The sequence below is a fragment of the Microcaecilia unicolor genome, chromosome 13 (genome assembly GCF_901765095.1).
Source record: "Microcaecilia unicolor chromosome 13, aMicUni1.1, whole genome shotgun sequence".
NCBI lineage: Eukaryota > Metazoa > Chordata > Amphibia > Gymnophiona > Siphonopidae > Microcaecilia > Microcaecilia unicolor.
In genome coordinates this window covers 3,528,010-3,542,954 of record NC_044043.1, presented here as the reverse complement: position 1 = coordinate 3,542,954, position 14,945 = coordinate 3,528,010, and the positions used below count along the sequence as shown (strand labels likewise).

The following is a 14,945-nucleotide window of genomic DNA, read 5'->3' as shown; positions in this document are numbered from 1 at the left end:
CTTCGAAAGCTAATCAAGAAATGTATTAAGTTATGTCCAATAAAAAAGGTATCATCTTATTTTCTTTTCCATGTTTTATTTTGTTTGATTTCTATAGATTCTACATGGAATGTTGCTATTCCACTAGCAACATTCCATGTAGAAGTCGGCCCTTGTAGATCACCAATGTGGCCGCGCAGGCTTCTGCTTCTGTGAGCACGTCAGACTCACAGAAACAGAAGCCTGCGCAGGAATGTTGCTAGTGGAATAGCAACATTCTATGTAGAATCTCCAATAGTATCTATTTTACTGTCATAGTAATGCTTGAATGTTTTCACTTATATACACTGTCAGCTAGCACATTTGCTTATTTCCGATCTGACGAAGGGCAACCTTCGAAAGCATATTAAGTTATGTCCAATAAAAAAGGTATCATCTTATTTTCTTTTCCATGTTTTATTTTGTTTGATTTCTATTGATAACCCCTATTCAAGAAATCTAGACTGCCCCAAATTGATTGACTGCACATTTTATCCTTTAGATTGTAAGCTGCTTTGAGCAGGGACTGTCCTTCTTTGTGAAATTGTACAGCGCTGCGTAACCCTAGTAGCGCTTTAGAAATGTTAAGTAGTAGTAGTATGTGGAAACGGATAGGAAGCCAGTGAAGTGACTTGAGGAGAGGGCTAATATGAGCATAACGACATTGGCGGAATATTAGTCGTGCAGCAGAATTTTGAACAGATTGAAGAGGAGAGAGATGGCTAAGTGGGAGACCTGTGAGAAGCAAGCTGCAATAGTCTAAGCGAGAGGTGATAAGTGTGGATGAGGGTTCTGGTAGTGTGCTCAGAAAGGAAAGGGCAAATTTTAAAAGAAGCCCTTAGGCGGTTAAGTGCTCAATAAGTGCTGCTTCTGCCCCTGGACTGCTCACAAACTACGTCTTTAGCGGTTAGTACTGATATTCAGCGATTTAACTGGCTAGGAGCCGCACCTGCTTGGTTAAAATTGCTCTGAATATCGACCCCAGAGTGGTTTAAGGAAATAAGGGTGGTGGATATCTGGAACAGCTTTCCAGGGGAGAGGACACTATCGTAATTGAAAAGAGCATGGGACAAGCACAGAAGATCTTTGAGGGAAATGAAGAATCGTAAGGCTGACTGGATAGAGAATATGGTGCCATGCTTATTGGTCACACCTGTAAATGGTGGTTTCTCTTCTGAGCATTGGTAGGTAGAGATGGTCGGCCTCGAGTCTTTAATTCGCTCAGTTCTAGCTCTCCCTTGGGAGTATAATGTAATTCATCAATGACTCCAACCAGGAAAATACCATCGATTTCTCCAAACACTGGACATTCTCGCACGGGACCACCTACAATTGAAAGCAGAATACAGTAGTCAGAGTACGTTTTCTTGTTATACAGAATTGTGGTGCTAATTATGCAAAATGACTTCTTTGTGCTGCATGATGGGTTCTTTAGGTTTTTTTTTACTTATTTCTTATTCACATTGACAGTTTTTATGTATTAAAAAAAATCTGTACAGTGTTATTGCTGTAGGAAAAGATAAGGCTAGTCATTGATTTTCAACAGCATTATCCAGATAATACTGCTGAAAATGATTACATATAGCATGAGGGTGGTCCCCAGAATTATTTGCATAGTGCCAATATAAAGCCACTAACTAAATAACTATCTGGATAAAGTCAGAATGCCATAGATAATTTTTTAAGCCCCAGCATTCAAAAAACGTATTAATCCAAAGGTGTTCTCAACAGTACAGTATGACTGCAGACCTCCTCTCTGAACCGGATGTCAGTCTAACCTACATTTCCAAGAGAACAAGAATTACGTAATTGAGAGCAGCCAACTTAAAATACTCCCAGAGTGCAGAAAAATGCAGTAACACCCATATGTGGTGGAAAGGATGAATCGCCTTAACGCTGTGGAACATACTTTACAGTACTAGGTGGCAAAGTCAGAAAGTCCATAAGGCCGCCCTCCTGGCACACCACTTAACAAATGCAGATGTGTCTAAGATTAAAGGATGCAGGGAGGTTTCCTAGGGGGTACAGGACAAGCATCACAAGGTCTGTCAACCCCTCCTAAAAGATGAGTAAGCCTGCTCAAGCCTACTATGATGAAGAAGTTTAACGGAAGTATTTTGAACCAGCTGCAGTCTGTTTTTCAGAACTAGGAAGACCCTGATAGAATTTCAGCTTTCAAGTAAATCTCTTTCCTTCTCCTCTTTTTTTTTTTTAAAGGTCGTTATGCTGGAAAAAGAGAGCTCCACAGGAAACAGGGGAGAGGTGAAGGGAGGGAAGAAGTAAATTCGCAGGGCACCAGAGACAGGGATCCCAAGATCTCCAGATACGACTCTGCAGAGTCAGGACACCTGCAAAACTCAACTGGGGAGCAAATCACTCAGAACCAGAGGCTGAAAAGTGTGTCCATCCACCTGCTAAAGATAGAAAATACAGAGGAGTTGGACTGGATACCAAGAGAGAGATGTTTCAATTCCATTTTCAGTTCTCTGTCTCCACCTGCTGGTTGACGGACACAACTATCCACAGGTTCTGGAATAGTGGGAAGCTATGTAATGGTATGGCCATTAGCGTGGGCTAAAATCCATGCTATTTCCTGTACTTTAACAAACATAACCCTGAGTATCAAGCTGCCATGTTAACAGTTAAACACATTTCCTAAATGTGGTCAAGTCCACGGTGTTGATCTTCTGTAGAGAGTGCTGTCTTTTCTTGCTTAGAATAAGCTTCCTCCCCCACAAAACTATTTCTTATGCATGATAATACACTGTACATGACAAAAACTGGCAAACTGGATTTCCTTCATTACTAACCTGCTTGCAAAACTGAAATCGTGGTTAGAAGATTGAGGAACTTTACAGCCCAAGAATCTTCTCTCGTCTTTGTGCACACGGACACAATGTCGTGGACTTCCAGTTCTGAAAAACAAATGCACAGGAATGATACATCGATAACGTGGCTTATGCTTTCTCACTTAGGGCTCCCTTTTACTAAGCTGCGGTAACCACTAGAGATCGATTAATGCAGTGTAAAAGGGCTGCCTGTAAATTCTGAACATGCACGTGCAAACTACATGCTAAAAATATTTTAATTTTTCTGGGAGGGGGAGTGTCTAGAGCAGAGAGTGGACGTTTCTACGCTAGTCAGCGCATCTACGTTGACACATGCTGATTAGTGCTCTTACAGCCTACAAAATAGGTGGCGGTAAGGACTCATGTGCTAATATTTGGTAATGGCCACACGCTAATGGCAATGTTACGCATGGCCGTTAATTGGGGAAAATGGAAGAGTCAGCCATTTTCCAGCTGCAAAAAACAGCCTTAGTGTGAGGGGGAAAAACCAGTGAAAGGGCGCACTAAGGCCACCTCCTACTGCAGCTTTCTAAAAGGACCCCTAAGCATTCAGTTCTCTACTGAGAGCGGCTTCACGCTACACTTATTTATTTAATACATTTGTACCTCGCGCTTTCCCACATACAGCAGGCTCAATACGGCTTACATAGTAAAGAATCATTACAAAGAACGTGTAAGAGGAATATTATAAACTGTGATAAGCACAGTGGCAACAATGCCCAAGAATATATGAATTATAATAGGGAAGTTAGACAAGGATAGGATAAAAAAGGTAAAATGGAAGGAGACTGGGAGGGATATGGTAAAAAGGATGGAAAGGAAAAGATTGGAGATTGAGTACAAGGGGATTTGAAAATGAGGTGAAAGGTATAATTAGTGTCAGTGTCATCGTCAGAGCAGGAGTATTGTTGGTGGGCTGGTAGAATTAAGTTGGTCCATTAGGGTAAGCGTGCTTGAAACAATGGGACTTTAACATTTTCCTGAATGGTAAATAGTTGTTAATTGCTCGGATGGGGCTTGGTAGAGCATTCCAAAGTTGACTACCCAAAAAGGAGAAACTTGATGCATAGTAGGTTTTGTATTTGATACCTTTGCAGTTGGGAAGGTGTAAATTGAGATATGTTCGTGATGACATTGATCTGTTTCTGATAGGAAGGTCTATCAAGTTGTTCATATATGCTCACAGATTGGCTGGGACAAGTGGCCCTTATGATGTCTTCTCTATTTTTAGGAGTATAAGATGAAAACCACTTTATAACAATGAACAGCACAGGACGTTTTACTGACATACCGTCAAATATTTTTTGCATGCCACATTGGCAGTGAGAAGGTTCCAAAAGCAAAACCATATATAAGTTCTGTTGGTCTAATAAATGACCCCAAACTTCCAAAGCCTCCTATGATCACCAGGTCAGGATGAGCCAGTCTTCATTTCTACCTCACTTCACCTGTGGCTGTACAGTTCCAGTTTCTCTTAAGAAAAGCAGAATTACAAGTCCACTGATGCAATGGAGCAACACGAGTACTGACTCTGTACCTGATAATATGGAGCCATCCTGGATGTCTTTAAAGTGGAGTTGACAATTTTAAGTCTGGGCTGAAAACCTTTTTGTTTTGGGATGTATGTGAGTTAGAGTCTGCCTAGTTTCCTGTGGTACCACTATGACCTGAGTGGTGCAGACATTTTGGACTGAGCATGCAGGATATGGTTTTGTCTTCCGTCCCTTCTTTCTCCGTCCTACGTTCATTGTAGTTCCTTTCCTTCTAGTCAATTGGAATTGTGCTAGTGTAAACTGCTCGGAAGGTGCGTTACATCAAAATAAATTGAACTTATTCTGTCCCACTGCATACAGTTACAGCTCTGATTGTGTAAGGGAAATCGATAAAATGATTAGAACTATAACTCCATGCAATGTAATAACCCAAAAGGAGGACTGATCAGCCTAGTCCAGGCTTGTCCAAGTTCAATCCTAAAGGGCTGCAAGAGCAGACCAGGTTTTCAGGATAGCCCTAATAAATACACATGAAAGATCTGTACACAATGGATGCAGTAGGCATACAAATCTTTTCCATACATATTCATTAGGGATACCCTGAAAACCTAGAACTGAACAAATCCACTCTTGAAAGGGTGCCAAGGAGAGGGTTCTTGGAAACAGGTGCAAAGGCACAACAGTATTTAACAGTATCGAGGTGGAAATCTTTGCATAATAACATCCCATGTCAACATTACCTCTAGCTAAATGTATACTAGCTCCTCTGTCCATTAATGCTACTCTTTCAGGTTGAAGGAAGCCTGGCAACTCTATGCTGTAAACCATCTGCTGCTCGCACCAGCCCTGTGCACACAGATCGGTGACACACAGGTACTTCATGTGATATCTTTCCAAGGGATTTCTTGCATCCGATTTTCTCTTGTGTCTTTTCCCTGCAGTTTCCTTTCCGTGCTCCACTCTCTGCAAGTATCCTTCAGGCAGCTCAGTAGAGCAGTTGGGATTTTCAGCGTTGACACTTAAAGCAAGCAAAACGAAAAAAATGTAAATTATGTTTTCTATAAAATGAAGAAGTACTTTAGATGCAATGTTGATTTAATGCTGATAGTACGCAGGAATACCAGGGGACATGACCTCGATAATTACTGTCATCTTGGGCTAGAAGTATCAATGGCTTTTCCCAACTGTGTGCTTCATACACAGTGACCCTTTGGTTATAGCTGCACCATTAACAGGAAAAAGTGTGCAAACTGAAGTGACAGGTTTGCCCTGTCCTGTTAAACACATTTCCGTTGCTTCAGTTCTCTTAAATTTTCTCACTTTGGGGACAATTTCTATAGACTAGGCGTGAACGTTTAGATATGTATGTGCCCACCTATTCCAATAAATGCCAACATGTCTCCTATGTGCTATTCTAAAAATACTGGTATTTGTAAAGGGATGTTATCAGGGAGGAGCACTTCACATGCATAAGGTTACAGAATACTTTAAGTTACACAGTTAACTGCCGCACTGAGGCGTTCACACTTACGTCAACTCTATGGCTGACATTAACCCCTTAATTCTATAAAATGTCACCAAAAACTGCACACACAATTTAATTAAATAAGCTAATTAGCACCAATTGGCTTAACAAGCAATTATTGGCACTAATTAAATTTAATTGAACTGTGCCTAAATTTTATTCGTGATCTGAAAAAGGTGGCACAGAAATGGGGTATTCCTAAAATTAATGTGCATTGTTATAGAATAACGGAGATATGTGCTTAATGCAGGTATGTACAATTGCATCACGTAAGAGCTATTCTTAAACTAACTTTAAGCACGCCTATAGAATCTAACCCTACACGATCACGCCTAAATGTTAGGTATGTTGATAGCTGGCTATATTAATATTCTATAAAGAAATGTATTCATTATCAGATGTAAAAGTACAGTCAAACAATGATTTGCTATATTCTATAAATACAAAATCTGCTAAACTCTGATAAGAATATCAGCACAGAATATAAGGGAACAGGACTTGACTAGTGTCTATTTATTTATTAGAATTTATTTGTTCTTTGGGGGCGGGGGGGGGGAGGGAAGTGGGAAGTAATGGAGTAAGTAACGGAGAAAGGTGAATAGCGGAATACCCCAGGGATTTGTACTGTTATTTTAAACATATTTACACATTATCTAAAAATAGGAACAATGAGTGAAATGTTGTTAAATAACACAAAGACTGTAAGAAATTGCAGAAGGATCCTTTGAGACTGGGTATTCAAATGGCAAATGAAATTTAATGTGGACAAATACCAAGCGATGCATATAGGGAATAACAACCCAAATTATAGTTACATGATGCCGGGTTCCACGTTAGGAGTCAGCAATCAAGAAAAGGATCTGCAAGTCTTTGTGGACAGTATGTTGAAATTTTCTGCTCAGTGTGCGGAATGTTTTGTAAAGGAATACCACAATGACTCTATATTTGCTCCATGATAAGACCCGCTTTGAGTATTGTGTGCAATTCTGGTTACACCTCAAAAAAGTAGAATGAAGGGAAAACAGTCCATAAGAAAGGTGCTAGACTGCTCTCGAGAGGTTTCTACAACTTCTTCCAACTTACAGTGCAGCCCATGGTTCAGAGACACCAATTCTGCAAGCCAATTCATTTACATAAAATATCTTACACTCCACAACTGAAGCACTCGGAGTGAGGTGCAAGTATTTGTTTTTTAACTTTGATATTGTTCCACAAACTTTTTGTTTTGGAAACAACACTGCCCAAGTTGAGATTTTTCTATGAACAACAGGGTTGGATCCTCTTGGGTTTAAAAGCTTTATTCCACACCACTAGAGAATCCTGATCCCAAGATGCATTCTATTTTCACCATACTACACAGTGTCCAAAGATGGCTTCTTGATTTTCAGTAACAAAGACTCTGTGAAAGGAGGTCATATCTCATGTATTTACCATATAAACCAGTTACAGCCTAATTCTTTAAAAAGTGCTAAAAATTGCATGTTCAAATTTGGGTGTGTGTCTAATCTATGCATAGAAAGGATGGCGATTCAGTTAAAAAATCAAATAAAACAATTTTTGTTTTGTTACATTTGTACCCCGCGCTTTCCCACTCATGGCAGGCTCAATGCGGCTTACATGGGGCAATTGAGGGTTAAGTGACTTGCCCAGTGCCTGTGCCTGAAGTGGGAATCGAACTCAGTTCCTCAGTTCCCCAGGACCAAAGTCCACCACCCTAACCACTCCTCTACTCCGTACCATAGGACTTAATGAAATACAATAAAATGTTTGGTGAGTAAGACTCGACACAGCTGTGTTTCAGCCTATCTGGCCTGTATCAGGAGTCTTTTTGTCATCCGAACGGTCACTTTATTGATCTTTTCACTATATGACGTGATACATTTTCTTCGCCCTTCTGTAGTTGTACTATAGCGACTCTGAAAAGCACCTTCTTGTATTTCTCTTGTCTGGCGTCTAACCGTAAGTGTTAGCCTGGATTTGAGAAACTAACACTTACAGTTTGACGCCAGACAAGAGAAATACAAGAAGGTGCTTTTCAGAGTTGCTATAGCACAACTACAGCAAGGCGAAGAAAATTTATCACATCATATAGTGAAAAGATCAATAAAGTGACCTTTCGGATGACAAAAAGACTCCTGATGCAGGCCAGATAGACCGAAACACAGCTGTGTTGAGTCTTACTCAACGAACGTTTTATTGTATTTAATTAAATTGTTTTATTTGATTTTTTAACTGAAGCGTCGTCCTTTCTATTTTATTTTTTGTTCATCTTCTGTCGTGTTCTCGAGGGCCTTGGCATTCTGTCAGGCTTCTTCCCCGGGAACCCTGGGTACGTGAGTCCTTGGACCACGGCCGAGGAGCGGCAGTGGCAGGCAAGATCACCTTCGGAGCAGAGAAGAGACAAGGCTAGACTGGAACCCCGGACTGGAATCCTGCACTGGAACACTTGGGACTGGAACGCACCGGACTGGAACACACTGGAGTAAGCTTCACCTACGCTTAGCTGCCTTTCCCCGAGGGTTCAGCCCTCAGGTTCGAGCAGCCGGTAGGGCTTACAGGAAAACCAGAACTGGAACCAGCAACAGGAACAACCGGAGTCAGGATCCAGCCGTGCTCCCAGGAACCTAGGCTAACGTGAGACAGGCAGGCAATAGTCCGAGACAGGTGGCTGGCAGAGAAGATCTGAGTACAGGCAATAGGCAGAGACAGGCGTGGTCAGGTTCAAAGCAGGAGTCTCTGGACAGGCGGCTAGCAGAGCAGTAGATAGGTACAGGCAAGGGTCAGAACCAATAGCAAGACTAGGGCTGGAGCTCCAGTAACAAGGAGAACTGGCAAAGGATAAGACTAGGGCTGAAGCTCCAGAACCCAAGGAAACCCCACCGGGGAAAACCAGAGGCTAAACTCAGGAGACCTAGAAGCTGTACACAAGCTAACAAGCAGAGCAGTGCCCAAGCTAACTAGGCAAACACTAGGAACTCACACAGAGCAACCACAGAAGAACTAGTAAGCTGTACACAGGCTACCAAGCAAGGCTTGTGCCCAAGCTAACTAGTCAAACACTAGACAATCACACAGAACTGGACAAAGTAGCAGTGCACAGAGCACTCTAGCATACCAGGGACCTTATACGCTGCAAAGGCAAAGGCTGCAGTCTCTAAGTGATTAATAAAGCCCTTCAACACCAGAGACACAGCTGCAGCAATCTCTAAGTAACTACGGAGGCTGTTCAGGCACAAACCACAGAGCAGGCAGAACGCACAGTGAAAACACAGAGAGGCTTCCCACACCCAGGTGTAGTGTAGTGAAGCAATTAGAGTCATGCTGGAAGCAGCCAGCACACAGAGAGAGAGAGAGAGAGAGCTAACCCAGGCAACACCCACAGGTGCAGTATAGTGAGGCAATTAGTGTCATGCTGCTGGATGCAGCCAGCACAGAGAGCCAGAGCTAGCTCAGAAAGGACAGACAGAAGAAACAGGAGCCAGCTAGGAAGCTGACCCCCAGGAGCAAGGTAAGTTTGAGGGTGGTCACGGCCACAGACGTGACATCTTCGCTGTTTTTTTTGTTTTCTGTATTTGGTTTTGGGAAGACTGGTTTCTTCTGTTTGCATTATTCCTCATTCTATGCATTCAATTTAACTAAATGAGCTAATTAGAGCCGATAATTAATTAGAGATCCTCTGTGTTCAGCCCATGCTATTTTAAATTCCGCCAGTTTTTTTTCTCCACCACCTCCCTCGGGAGGGCATTCCAGGCATCAATCACCCTCTCTGTGAAAATGAATTTGCTAACGTTGCTCCTAAATCTACCACCCCGCAACCTCAATTCATATCCTCTAGTTCTACCATTTTCCCTTTTCTGGAAAATATTTGTTTCTATATTAATACCTTTTAAGTATTTAAACATCTGTATCATATTTCCCCTGTCCCTCCTCCAGGGTATATATGCGCCATATGAATAAATGGCACTTATGTGCATATTAGGGGCTCATTTTCAAAGCACTTAGCCTTCCAAAGTTCCATAGGTTTCTATGGAACTTTGGAAGGCTAAGTGCTTTGAAAATGAGCCCTTATGTGTACTACATGTTATTCTAAAAAATAATGCATAGGTACATTAGTACCTATGCTGCTAGTTGATATTCAACCTTGTCCAAGCGATTTTTGAGGTTCTTTTACAGACAGTTCAAAAGGATTTACCCTTTATTCAGACATCCAATTTGAGTGACTCCTGAGGAAGGCCCTTGTGAGCCGAAACACGGCTCATGTTGAGTCCTGGATGTTCAATCAAGTGGTATTTTTTTACCTTTTTTTTATGTTTCATAATTTTTATTAATTTTATATACTTATTACAGAAATTATCATACTGCAAAAGTGTAATACAGCCATTAAGTAATAGTACAGGAAAATTATAATTAAGCAAAATGTCCTAATAAAGACAAAGTTTGGCTTCCTTAGACCTCAATAATAGGGGGGTAGGAATTAGTGAAGATAACACAATCATAATATATAAATGAAAATTATTATATGGTTCCGTCAGTCCCATATATATCTCAACTCTATCGTTGTTTATTGTCTAGGAAGGTCTGAAGCTGATCAGGCATATAATATATATATTTAACTTGATTTAACCTGATGACACATTTACAGGGATAAGCCAGGAGGAAAGAACCTCCCAGTTCCAAAACTTTTGACCTCATAGAGAGAAACTTTTTACGTTTTTCTTGTGTAAACTTAGTCACATCCGGATAAAGCCAGATCTTTTGGCCAGCAAACACACGGTTAGTTGATTTAAAGTAAAGACGCATTACTGCATTTAAATCCTGTTGAAATACAAAGGAAATTATCAACGTCCCCCTTTCAGATGGTTCTTCAGTTGTTTGCTCCAAAATGGCTGTGACATTTTGTAAATCTATTGAATTCTCTGTCCCAACTTTTTTCATCGTGCTTGGTATATAATAAATCTTGTTCAAAGGAGGGAATACTTCTTGGGGAAAATTTAAGTTTTCTTTTAAGTATCTCTGGAACATGTCTTTTGGAGATTCTCCCAATATTCTAGGAAAATTCAATATTCGGAGATTTAATCTCCTATTAAAATTCTCTACTTGTTCCAATTTTCTTCTAATTTCCATATTATCTTTTATCACAGCCATTTTAAAATCATCAGTTTGCTTTGTCTCTCTCTGTAAGGCATCAATCTTAGAAGAAAAATCTTGTTTTGCCATATCTAAGGAGTTTTTCACTTCCTGCACATTCAAACTCAGAGTCTTTACCTCATCCGAAGATTGTCTCAGGGTTTTTTCTATTTCCAATAACTTCAGCCAGATCTTACCCAGGCTCACCTCCGTCTCTCCTGCAGCTGCAGATATCCTTACAGAGTTGGACTCCCCTCTGAGCTCCTCGGAGTTACCCTTTCCGGGTTCCGAGAGAAACCCCGTCCCGCTCAAGGCAGTTGCAGGGCAAGGAGGCGTCGTAGAGAAAGGCGGGGAGAGAGATATTTCTGTTTCCTGCGGGGGGATCGCTTCACCGGTCCCTCCCGCTAAGGACTCCACTCCGCTTCTTCGGGACAATGCGGGGAAGAAGCGTTCCAAACCTCCACTTGCCGGTGTGGACGTCGCGGGGTGAAGGGAAGCCCCCCGAATCGTCCCCTTACACTTGGTATGCGGCATTTCTCAAAAAGAGGTAATTAAATCAAGTTTCAGCAGTTAGTAGGCAGGAGCTCGCTTCTAACACCTCCGCTCACAGCGCCATCTTGACACACCCCCGGTATTTTTTTTACCTTATCTGCTGCCCCCCCCCTTTTCTCCATCGCCCTTGTTGTGACTGTTTTATTTGCAGCCGTACCATCTGCTGCAGTGTGTAAAGGAGAGCTCGATCAGTTTCAGCATGGCCAGTGTGCAGCGGAGATGGGGGCATAGCATGGCAATGCATGAGAACTCTCCATCCCCTTCTACCAAAAGTGAGCATGGGGAAAGATTCATTGCTATGAGGAGTAGTATTTTACATACGTTTCCGAGGTATCCTGGAGTTCTCCTTGGTTTTGATGAGCCTCATAGTTTCTTTTACTTGACTCTGCTTCACCTTGAAAGAGAACAAACAAGCATGAAAAGCATTTACAATCCTATGGTACGGAGTCATTTGAAGAAGTTAGTTTCTAAACATATTCATTAGTCAAAAATCTGAATGACATCAACAAAAAAATATCAACCTGTTCTCTGCCTTACATAAATTATCATCATTCCACTGTTACTCAGCAACCAGATCAGAGTGCAGGGGAAAAGAAATGCTGATTTCTGAGAAAATATTTCTAAAGAGGTGTTGAATAATCAGGCATTAAGTTTCTCAGACTTGTCAGCTTCGAATACCATTTCTGGCACCAGTATCCCACCCAAATCTTCCTCGGTGAAGACTGAAGCAAAGAATTCATGTAATCTCTCCGCTACGGCTTTGTCTTCTCTGATCGCCCTTTTTACTCCTCGGTCATCTAGCGGTCCAACCGATTCTTTTGCCAGCTTCCTACTTTTATAGGTAAAATTTTTTTACTATGTGTTTTTGCCTCCAACGCAATCTTTTTTTCGAAGTTCCTCTTTGCCTTCCTTATCAGTGCTTTGCATTTGACTTGACATTCCTTATGCTGTTTCTTATTATTTTCAGTCGGTTCCTTCTTCCATTTTCTGAAGGATTTTCTTTTAGCTCTAATAGCTTCCTTTACCTCACTTCTTAACCATGCCGGCTGTCGTTTGGTCTTCCGTCCTCCTTTTTTAATATGCGGAATATATATGGCCTGGGCTTCCAGGATGGTGTTTTTGAACAGCATCCATGCCTGATGTAAATTTTTGACCCTCGCAGTCGCTCCTCTTCTTTTTCACCGTTCTTCTCATTTTATCAAAGTCTCCTTTTTTAAAGTTAAACGCCAAAGTATTTGATTTCCTATGTATACTTCAAAGCTAATATCAAATCCAATCATATTATGCTCACTGTTATCAAGCAGCCCCAGCACCATTACCTCCCGCATCAGATCATGTGCTCCTCTAAGGACTAGGTCTAGAATTTTTCCTTCTCTTCTCGGCTCCTATACCAGCTGCTCCATAAAGCTGTCCTTGATTTCATCAAGGAAGTTTACCTCTCTAGTGTGCCCCAATGTTACATTTACCCAGTCAATATCAGGGTAATTGAAATCACCCATTATTATTGTGTCGCCCAGTTTGTTTGCGTCCCTAATTTCCTTTAATATTTCTGCATCCGTCTGTTCACCCTAGCCAGGCGGACGGTAATACACTCCTATCACTATCCTTGTCCCTTTTACACATGGAATTTCAATCCATAGTGATTCCAAAAAGTGTTTTGTTTCCTGCAGAATTTTCAATCTATTTGATTCAAGGCTCTCGTTAATATACGCTACCCCTCCACCAATTCGATCCACCCTATCACTACAATTATAATTTGTACCCCGGTATGACAGTGTCCCACTGGTTATCCTCCTTCCACCAGGTCTCAGAGATGCCCATTATATCTAATTTTTCATTTAGTGCAATATCTTCTACTTATCACTATCAGGATACCCTGTCTTCCCTGTTTTGGTGATATCTTTGAAAGATACCTTATCCCAAACCTTGTGCTTTTGAGCGACTGTCGGCCTTCACCCCCATTTCTAGTTTAAAAGCTGCTCTACCTTTTAATAAAGCAATCTGACCCCACAGTGACAAAGGGAGAGGGCCCCAACGATGGCAGAGATATTTTGTATTCTGGAAAAGACAAGTAACATTTATGGTATAAAGGCGAAGCAAGCCCCCAGGAAGGAGGTGGCTGAAATATCCGAGGTGGATTCTCGCCCAGCACAGGAGAAAATCCCCCCCCCCCCTTCCCGATGCACATTAAAAGCACGCTTAGCATCACATTGTACAATTTTTGCAGGATAACCCTGGTGTGTAAAATGAATCATCATAGAACAGGCTTGTTCTTGAAAATCATGCTGATGGGTGCAGAATCTACGTAGCCGAAAGAATTGACTTCCCGGTATGCTGTTCTTTAAAACTTGTGGATGGTGTCTTCGATAATGCAAACTGGCACTGCGGTCGGTGGCCTTTCGAAAAGACTCATAGTTGTGAGAATATAGTACAGTCATAATAAATACACACAAGATGTCTTTTCAAGCACTGCCTTTACTGAATGCAAAATATAACTCCTGAAAATTAAGTTTATCCTGAAAACCTAACTTGCAGTTTGGCCACCTCTGCCTTGATAAGTGAGGCTGCGAACCCCTGCCTAAAGTGATGGGTGCATTTTTTTCTCTCTTTCTCTTTTTGGATACATTATTGCTCACCTTGACAATGTATAGGTCCCATTAGATCATCCAAATGTAAAAACTCAGAATCACTCATATCTGAAAATCCATCTGCACACTCTTCCACGGTGTCTTCTTCTACTTCGCTTTTTTCCTCTTTGGGTAGGTCTGGAGTGGCCATAACAAGACCGTGCAAACTGCTCCTGTACAATGCTCAGTTATATTACTGCGACATTTGTGGAAGCTGCTTTATTAGGTCAAAACTAAAAAGGCTCTCTAGCCTCTTATCGCAGCTCGCCCCTCTTCTGTGGGAGCAACACCGAATCCAGGCAAAAGACAAATTTTTAACGTCAAAAAGTGCAATAAAACATACAGGGACACCCTGACCTAAGAGAGCAGCATATCTAATACTGTTGCAAAGAGAATTTGTGCTAAGGCAAACTTTAACCTTCTATAATTTCTTGGCCGATCTAAACTCCGGGCTGCTTTATAAAGTGAGAAGGATTGAATTTGAAAACAAAGAACAAAAATCCCCCTAGGCACAGAGGTCCTCCTAGCTACTCCCCTGCTGTCACATGATCATTCATCACCCTCCTGTCACGTGAGCTCGGTTACCGTGGTGACAGGCGCGCGAAGGGTTTCCTAGGTCTGGTGGTTCTAGTCACATGATCAATTCCAGAGAGCAGCAGCACTTCTGCAACTAGCTCCATTTCCATGGCCAGACTCTTCTGCTCTGTTTTGGGGGGGGGGGGGGGGGGGTTGTACCCCGCGCTTTCCCACTCAT

The 14,945-nt window shown here is 41.7% G+C and overlaps 1 protein-coding gene across 1 annotated transcript in view; it reads right to left on the bottom strand.

The window, feature by feature from the left end:
• Positions 1 to 14,687, bottom strand: part of LOC115456507 (exonuclease V-like) — a 31,658-nt gene extending 16,971 nt beyond the window's left edge. The window contains exons 1-5 of the mRNA XM_030185636.1: positions 14,201 to 14,687; positions 11,886 to 11,958; positions 5,101 to 5,378; positions 2,829 to 2,933; positions 1,172 to 1,344 (exon numbers count right to left, since the gene is read on the bottom strand). Of these exons, the coding sequence (XP_030041496.1) occupies positions 1,172 to 1,344; positions 2,829 to 2,933; positions 5,101 to 5,378; positions 11,886 to 11,958; positions 14,201 to 14,342 (771 nt within the window). The 5' untranslated portion in view covers positions 14,343 to 14,687. The remainder of the gene's footprint in view (positions 1 to 1,171; positions 1,345 to 2,828; positions 2,934 to 5,100; positions 5,379 to 11,885; positions 11,959 to 14,200) is intronic.
• Between the last annotated feature and the right edge of the window lie 258 nt (positions 14,688 to 14,945).